The 9,017-nt window shown below is 39.9% G+C and overlaps 1 protein-coding gene and 1 non-coding gene across 2 annotated transcripts; both read right to left on the bottom strand.

Moving 5' to 3' along the window:
- Positions 1 to 871: 871 nt before the first annotated feature.
- On the bottom strand, positions 872 to 978 carry LOC120364063 (U6 spliceosomal RNA). Its single transcript, XR_005579416.2, has one exon. It is a non-coding gene; the product is annotated as a U6 spliceosomal RNA (small nuclear RNA).
- A 724-nt stretch (positions 979 to 1,702) lies between these two features.
- LOC101046390 (uncharacterized) lies at positions 1,703 to 7,916 on the bottom strand. The gene is made up of 3 exons (XM_074392580.1): positions 7,862 to 7,916; positions 7,331 to 7,699; positions 1,703 to 2,019 (listed from the first exon to the last, which is right to left on the bottom strand). Exons 1-3 carry the CDS (start codon positions 7,914 to 7,916, stop codon positions 1,703 to 1,705), a joined length of 741 nt encoding a protein of 246 aa, XP_074248681.1.
- Positions 7,917 to 9,017: the final 1,101 nt, after the last annotated feature.

Below are 9,017 nucleotides of genomic sequence, written 5' to 3'. Positions count from 1 at the left end.
CATCACAATAATTTTATGGCTACAAAATGTTTTATTAAAAAGGTGCAAACAAGCCAGGCGCAGTGGCTCACGCCTGTAATCCCAGCACTTTGGGAGGCTGAGATGGGTGGATCACAAGGTCAAGAGATCGAGACCATCCTGGTCAATACGGTGAAACCCCGTCTCTACTAAAAATACAAAAAATTAGCTGAGCATGGTGGCGCGTGCCTGTAATCCCAGCTACTCAGGAGGCTGAGGCAGGAGAATTGCCTGAACCCAGGAGGCGGAGGTTGCGGTGAGCCGAGATCGTGCCATTGCACTCCAGCCTGGGTAACAAGAGCAAAACTGTCTCAAAAAAAAAAAAAAAAAAAAAAAAAGGTGCAAACACTTTATTTGTCCTTAACTGGCGAATCTCACTTGATTTTAATGTTTAAACTCTCCAATACAGTTGCATTTATCTTCTCTTTCCCAGGACAAAAACTTTTGTAAGTACTGAGAAATAAGGTAATTGGTCAAATCAGAACACACTTCGAGATCTATGGCTAACTTTTCCCCGTGTTAGACCAATGAACATGGCTACCAGAACTTCTGTCATCAGCTTCATCTGGCCTTGGGGAATGTAATTGCAGATAGAAGAGTGAAAAAGAGACCGGGCCCAAATCTTTTCATGGGTCACCTTCCGGTTTCGTCTAAACTCCTTATTTTAAAAACAGCTCTCTTCACTCAGTTCTCTGGAAAGGTAGTTACCGCATGCATAATCTTTATGCTATGTTGGACTGCATTGCATTGAAGTAGATGAGTTCTGCAGGGGTGACTCTGCAGGGAATCGGTGATAAACTTCTTTTAAATTGTGCATACATAATGAAAAATGTTTAATTTTCAATTTTTTAAAAAAAATATGGAACGCTTCACGAATTTGTGTGTCATCCTTGAGCAGGGGCCATGCTAATTTTCTCTGTATCGTTCCAATTTTAGTATATGTGCTGCCGAAGCGAGCACATAATTTTCAAATCTTTCACAATACAATTGAGCTAAAACCTTAAAGAAACTGCTTGGAAACATCTGGTACCACCCAAACAGGGGTCCCAAACCCCTGGTGGGGGGAGGGAACCAGGACCGTTCTGTGGCCTGTTAGGAACCTGGCCGCAGAGCAGGAAGTGAGCGGCAGGTGGGCATTGCTGCCTGAGCTCAGCCTCCTGTCAGATCAGCAGCGGCATTAGATTCTCGCAGGAGCCCGAACCCTATTGTGAACTGCACATGCGAGGGATCTAGGCTGCATGCTCCTTAAGAGAATATAACTAAGGCCTGATGATCTGAAATGAACAGTTACATCCCTAAACCATCCCCACACCCCGCTCCGTGGAAAATTGTCTTTGACAAAACCGGTCCCTGCTGCCAAAAATGTTGGGGACCACCGCACTGCAAGATGAACTTAGACTTTTTATACAAATACCTGTACCACAACTTGTTAAAGTCCACTGATTCTTCCTAAGACAATTAGAATTACTTGAGACACCTGTGTTAGAAGAAAACCGATAGTTAAGTTTTAGGAAATAAAACCGTTAACCTCTTCCAGGTCCTACAGAGTGAATTTCTACATGCATCCTTATGCTGTGGGAAAGAGTTGCTCGAGATCCTCACGGGCATTGTGACTTCGGCTTTCTCTGCCTCCTGCTCTTCGGGGAGAGTAGGATAGTCTGCTCTTGAAGACCCAGGGCAAGATTTAGAGGCAGGCAGCAGGTGGTTGGGAAGCACTGTGCCCCGTGCAGAAGTAGGTTCCTACATCTGTAGTCTGGGTGGTTGTGATGAGCAGGGAGCTGTTCTTTCTTGCTTCTCCAAACCGAAATGTCAGTCTTTTCTGCTTCATCATTTCTCCACTCTTCACTAACTTTATCAAGAAGACAGGATGTCCCCCAGGCCTTTGCTTATACCACTGTAAGTTGCTTAAAGCGCTTGAGGAATTGCAGTATATGGTGAAGTCCTCGCCTTCTTGTACATGCTGGAAATGAGGAATTTGCATTATCTGTTGTCCATTCACCTCTGTTTAGAAAGACAGTGGGAAGCATCACATAAAATCAGATTAGATCTCTAGTCCCTGAGCTACGCACGATTCTCTCACTCCTTTTTTCTTTTTCCCCCTTCTTTCCATGTCTCTCTTCCCATCTCCCTCAATCTTTATTCATGCTGTCTCTCTCTCTCTCTCTCTCTCTCTCTCTCTCTCTCTCTCTCTCTATCTCTATCTCTTCTTGTTTCTCAAACAGAAAGTCCATTCCCTGCCTGCAGATACTTCTCTACCCTGTTGGATTTATTCTCTGGAAGCAATCAGGGAAGTCTCAAACTCACGTGGCAATTGCGTCCATAAGACCAACACTGATGTGATGAGCAGCATCTCCCTCTCCCTCGTCATCCAACTGCTCCTAAATGGGTTGCCTGGTACAAGCTTCTTGCAGCTCAATAGAAATAGTTGTGGTCTATTTTGGAAAGTAGATGTGTGCGTTTTGGAAAGAAAGGGGAAGAGATGACTGCAATGTAAGAAAGCCAGTCAGGCTATTTTGCCCACCCACTTCAAAAGAGAGTCTACGTTTGCTGATGCTACCCCCCTGTGGCTGGACTCAAACATTGCTGACTTGACAACCGATTCTTTTATTAGTAAAGTTGCCTTCTAGTTTAGGTGGTATGTATGTGTGTCAAGGATTGGAAGGAAAGAGTTTGCCTGTAGTGACATTAATTTGCCTCTTAAAAACGGAGTCTGTGATTTAAAACTAGGGCATCTGAGGAAAAGAGAAACTCCCATTTTGTCGCTTCCATTGTCATTAAGAATCATGTTGTGCCAGGTAGCCTGTGCTTGTAAGCGTGCTCATGGGACATATTAGGTCACAGACATTTTAATAAATGTGAGAGACACTCGTGAATTATTGTTAGACAACCCATTACCTCAAAACAGAAGAAAAGAAATACATATTTCTCTTGCCACCCAGATTTCCCTGGTAAATTACCCAATTTAGAGATCATATCTACCATCCCATTATGTTACTTTTACACGTCAGCAATGACGAGGAAAGACATTAATATAATTAGAAAAAAAGTCTTGTTTAACAAATAATCAATTTCTATAGGAAGGCTTCCTGAAAACAAAACACTTGGATAAAGTAGCTTCCTGTTCTGATCTGGCTGATAAACAGCTGCAGTAAGTGGTGGGAAAGGTTAGAAGACAAAAACAGAAAGTAACTTAAAAAAACTGGACTTCCACAGAACTTCAGTCACACTTTTCACAGTGTTTATATTCTACCTGTATAACTACTGATTAGTTATCTGAGTTAGCCTTTTTGTACCTTGAAGGTGTGCACTGTATCATCTTAAAGCACCGTCCTATGTGGTAGCTACTAGCCATATAAGGATATTAAATATAAATTAAATAAAATTTAAAATTTAGTTTCTCATTCACACTAGCCACATTTCAAGTGCTGAGTATCCATATGTGACTCCATACAGATGCAGAACATTTTTATCATCTTTGAAAATTCTATGCGACAGTACTACTCTAGAATATAGGGTCTATGAAAACAAGAAATTTCATTTCTTTTGTTTGCTGATGGATCACTAGTATACTCCTGATATGTGGTAAGCCCTTAATAAGTATTTGTCTATTATTCACCAACACATCCTACTCTAATAGCTGTTGAATTATGGATACTCAAGTGTTCATTAAATGATAAATAAAAGTGTGTGTTTATATGTATACCATGTGATTATTTAAACTAAAAATATCTCAAAAAATAAGATGTTAGAACCAATGCCATATTCAAATGGTATTGGTTTGCCATGTGCCCGTCTATAAAAAAAAAAGTTTGGTTGTAGTCATTTAGAAATATTGGCCGGGCGCGGTGGCTCAAGCCTGTAATCCCAGCACTTTGGGAGGCCGAGGCGGGTGGATCACGAGGTCGAGAGATCGAGACCAACCTGGTCAACATGGTGAAACCCCGTCTCTACTAAAAATACAAAAAATTAGCTGGGCGTGGCGGTGCGTGCCTATAATCCCAGCTACTCAGGAGGCTGAGGCAGGAGAATTGCCTGAACCCAGGAGGCGGAGGTTGCGGTGAGCCGAGATCGCGCCATTGCACTCCAGCCTGGGTAAGAAGAGCGAAACTCCATCTCAAAAAAAAAAAAAAAAAAAAAAAAAAAAAAAAAAAAGAAATATTACCTTTGGGAGATACTAGTTTCCTAGGGTTGTTATAGCAAACAAACTTGGTGGCTTGACAAAAGTTTATTTTCTTTACAGCACCAGAGGCCAGAAAAGGTGTCAGCAGGGCCATGCTCCCTCTGAATGCTCTAGAGAAGAATCCTTCCCCATCTCTTCCAGCCTCCAGTGGCTCCAGGCATCCATCACTTGGATGTGGCTGCACAACTGCAACCTCTATCTCTGTCTTTAGGTGCCGTTCTCATCTGTGTGTTTCCTTTTTTTTTTTTTTTCCTTTTGTTCTGAGACAGAGTCTTGCTCTGTTACCCAGGCTGGAGTGCAGTGGTCTGATCTTGGCTTACTGCAACCTCTGCTTCCCAGGTTCAAGCGATTCTCCTGCCTCAGCCTCCTGAGTAGCTGGGATTACAGGTGTTCACCATCATGCCTGGCTAATTTTTGTATTTTTAGTAAAGAGAGGGTTTCAACATGTTGGCCAGGCTGGTCCTGAACTCCTGACTTCAGGTAATCCATCTGCCTAGACCTCCCAAAGTGCTGGGATTACAGTTGTGAGCCACTGCACGCGGCCTCATCTGTATGTTTCCTAAAAGAACAATTGTCATTGGATTTAGGGCCTACCTTAATAATCCAGGTGATCTTGTTCCTGATATTCTTAACTCAATTACATTTGCAAAGACCCTTTTTCAAATAACACCACATTCCCTGTTTCTAGGGATTAGGACATAGACATATCTTTTGCCAGCATTCACCCACTACAAGAAATCTAATGCCTTGAAAGTGTTCCCATGTAAATGTCTTAATGGCAAAAATCTCAATATTTTGTGTAGGGTCAAAAGTGAATCTAAATCTAAATTACTGCATGAAATGGAAACAGACCAAGAAGCAGTTTTAGAATATGCTGAAAAATTACAAATCCCATGAATTAAGAAATTTGAAATGCACAACATTGGGATGCTTTTTCCTTCTTAGGAATACTGGATTGGGATCTCAAAATGAAGACAAAGCTAACAATTTAAACTTCTTTTCAAAAACCTTCCTTGTGCTTCTGCACCTTCCCAGAAGACCTGGTGGAAATGATGAGAGGTAACAAGAACTCTGCACTGCCACAGCACAGGATCAGGTGGCTGATTGCTCAGGTTTGGGCCCTGCAATCAACAGAAATCTGTGTTTCTTATTTAACATGATTTTTATATCTCACTCACTCTTCTCATTCCACATGGCTAAACTAACAAAATTTGCAAGAACACACCTATCTGTGTCTCTATAAATAATCAGAATTTAACCACATTATTTTCAATTTTAAGATCAGTTTTAGAATCTGAAGAGACTGAAAATTTTGATCCATATTTACTTGGTTACATACAGCTTTCATAAATACGTAGATACTTTTGTAAGGACCTAGCACTACAGATTTACATTTTTCTTATGTTTATAACAGATTTTCCACATTACATATCAGTATATCCAGGAATTAATCAAGTGTGTGGGAAGATCTCTATATCATCGCAGCCTAAGGCAGGCAGAGTTCTCAAGGAAGTTGGAATCATGGGCTGGTTTCAAGCAGCGTCATTCCACACTGAAGTGTTGCATGAATGTAATCAGTTTCTATGTGTGCTTTGACATGAAGGAGACTGAGGCATCGTGTTGCAGCCATGCACAAATGAGCCAGGGGTTCATCTTTTCTTTTATCCAGGCTTTTGATTCTACCAATTCAGAGTTAGTTCAAACTACAAGATCATTGCTGGAAATATTAGAAGTTCTTCCATTGGTCTTTTTGACAATAATAATGGAGAGCTGGTTTGGAAATTTGTCCAGCAGCTGGAAGAGTGATCAGTCTTCTTTTGCGTAGTTCTTCTCCACCAACAGTAGTGTACAATGAACTGTAGCTTCTCTGCACTTAGTCCTGAGCTATATGCTCCCGATTCTGTATGTGTTCAGATAATATTACAAATTTAGCCTCTCCCAATCTGATGGTCAAATAGACTCATTACTATCTTGTGAATAAAGTTTGAAAAAAAATATTTCTATGTATATATCTCTAAATGGATTCAGTCTAAGGGATGTGTATACACTCTAGTATTATTTTTTAAATATATAGTTTTTTCTAAATATATGATAACAATAATAAGATTTAAAAAACGAATTCACAAAAGAGAGAGAAAGTGCAATAGCAGCATAATTTAGGAAACTGGACAGGAGTTGGATAAGAAATGATTAATGTAGATGTTTACAGAAAGCTGAAACTCCAGCTTTTAGATGAGGAGGCCCAGAAGCAAGTTACTTCATTTAACCCCCCAAGGAAGCTTGGAATTAGAGGCCTCTAGAGTACCAGTGGAACCTTAAACTGATGGGTTGTTTGGAAATCTGCAGAAAGAGCAGAGCACCAGCACCAGATGTTAAACCTTCTTCATATACCTGGAAATTACAAATGAAGAGACTTTGATAATAGAGTTCAGTTAGTCATCCAATATCACAATCACAGTACAGGCTGGGAGATAGACCATATTAATAGTGAAGGTCCTTCATCAGTGCTCCTTTATGATATTATGAGTGATATTTAAAAATGAAAATAGCCACATGTGAGAAGAAATAAAAATGCAAATGTTCATGTAGGGGGAAAGTTGAACTGAAGCAAAACCAAAATCCCCAATGGATTAAAGGAGGCAGCATCACCTGCTCTGGTATTAAACATGCATATTTCCATGCCAGGTGTGTGAGGAGGGGGCATGCCACATGCTCCATTTGTGCTTGTGGAAAAAATACGATAGAAGAACTCATTTTTAGGACATAGGGATAATGAGAGGGTAAACATTACTTTTATTTACCCAATTGTTTTAGATAGGTTTGAGTGACTGTTGGGTCCTTTCAAAATCATGCCAAGTGAGCAGACGATGGGTCTGAGTGAATGATGTAGTTAACGTGTTGTTGGGAGTTGGAATTAGTATTGTTTAGTAACAGCCAAGTTACCAGGTAATGTATTATGCTTCATTAGCACTCTGATATCTATCATAAAAAATAGGTTTACTTAATTAGCTTTTGTGGTAGTTAGCTGTGATTACTAGCATGCTTATTTTCCTGTTTCCATAATCCTCTTGAAAAAAAAACTGTAATTCAAGGAATTTGTCTTTTCCATCCTATCTTTTCCATCCCACTCACGGTTCTTTGTCAATACTGAGTAGCAGTGCAACACCAGCCACAGGTTTGCGTATGGGCTGCAGGTGTCTGAATAGCACTGTGTAATGGCACAGAGGTATGTGGCTGAGTCTTCAGACTGGGATCCTTTGATGTACAAATAGCTGTAACCCTCCTTTGTATTAAGGGTGACATTTATTCGTCCTTTCTTCTTTTCATCCCCATTTAAACTCATTACAAACAAGTTCTTGGGGCTTTTTGCAGTTTCCCATCTGTACCAGTGTAAGGCATAAAAATTGCTGGAAGGGAAGCTGCAGGTGAAATTGGTGCCGTCTCCCTCCTGAACACGCAGTAACTGAGGACTTTGTTCCACGTTCAGTATGCTGCTCACGCCTGTTTGTTAGAAAGAGTCAGACATAGAAATTGGTCTCTCTACAGAGTTCTCATTTTCTTCACACATCCCCAAATAAAACCTAGGGTGTCTGACTGCATCCTCCTGTTTCCTCATCATCACCCAAGACTACTCAGAATGTCTCCTGTAACTCCTGGACTTACAGTCAAGATGAAGCCAGAGGATTAGTAATGGGGCTGCCAAAAGATTCTTCTCCATGTTTCCTGCTCATGTGCTCTCAGCAGAAAAATGTTTTGCACCCAAAATCTGTGGAAATATTCTGCTTCAGAAAACAGGATCCTGCATCTGGTTGCCCAGCCAATCAGAGACCACCTCCTGTAAATGTCCTAGAAACACTCTGCCCTATATTCCGTTTCCTGTGGTTCGGAAAGAGGGGTTGAAGTAACTGTTTCTTCAAGCCAACTTCATTAACATTGAGGAAATCCCCCTGAGTCGACACAAAGAGAATCAACAGCCTTTCAGAAGTGACTGCCTTACTGTTGACTGCTGTTATTCAAATTTAGAAGGAGTTACAGGTGGGATGGTAATTTTTGGTAGGAAAAATACTTTTCTTTGAATCTTCAAATATTAAAAACCAACATTTGAATCCCCCTCAAATTATAAATGTGTACATATCTAAGTGCTAAACTACCTTTTTCTTTATGTACATTTTCTAATACAAAAGTCATGAAATAGAGATAGTACCATTTCCAATTTACAAACAGACAAACAAAAAACCCAAAGCTCAAGGAGATTAAGTAATTTACTCAAGGAGATTAAATAATTCACTCAAGGTCAGTTAGCTAATGGCATATTAAGAATTAGAACATATATCTATCTATAGCTCTAGACTCTATAATATTTGAAATCTGACATACCACCTACGTTTGTGATGCACCATGAATGTTTTACATGTTAGCTATGTTCTAAAAATAATGGAAGTCTAATTTGTGGATATCCTTTATAATGGCTAAAAAAATGAAAACAACCCAAATGTCCATCAGCAGATGAATGAATAAACAAAGTGTAGTATGTTTATACAAGATATGAATGATATTCAGCAACATAAATAAGCAAAAATAAAATATATAAAATAAAACATCGAATATATGCTGTAACACAGATGAGTCTCAAAAATACTATTTTAAGACAAAGAAGGCAGACGCAAAAGATTCCATGTTGAGTGATTCCATTTATATGAAATGTTCAGAAAAGGAACATCTATAAAGACATAAGCTGGTTGCCTGGGGCCAGGGTTGGGTTAGAGATTAACTATAATTTGGCATAAAAGATCTTTCTAGGGTTTTGAAAAGTATTTAC

This window comes from Saimiri boliviensis, chromosome 2 (genome assembly GCF_048565385.1).
Source record: "Saimiri boliviensis isolate mSaiBol1 chromosome 2, mSaiBol1.pri, whole genome shotgun sequence".
NCBI lineage: Eukaryota > Metazoa > Chordata > Mammalia > Primates > Cebidae > Saimiri > Saimiri boliviensis.
Note: the sequence above shows the minus strand (reverse complement) of the source record. Positions and strands in the feature narration are given on the sequence as shown.

Excerpts from the sequence above, each read along its gene's own strand:
- LOC101046390 (XM_074392580.1), bottom strand. The coding sequence starts at position 7,916 with ATGGAGAAGAATCTTTTGGCAGCCCCATTACTAATCCTCTGGCTTCAT. Across the intron at positions 7,700-7,861 it reads CCTCTGGCTTCATCTTGACT|GCGTGAGCAGCATACTGAAC; the intron begins GTAAGTCCAGGA and ends TCTAACAAACAG. Across the intron at positions 2,020-7,330 it reads CTCAGTATTGACAAAGAACC|AGGTGAATGGACAACAGATA; the intron begins GTGAGTGGGATG and ends CTTTCTAAACAG.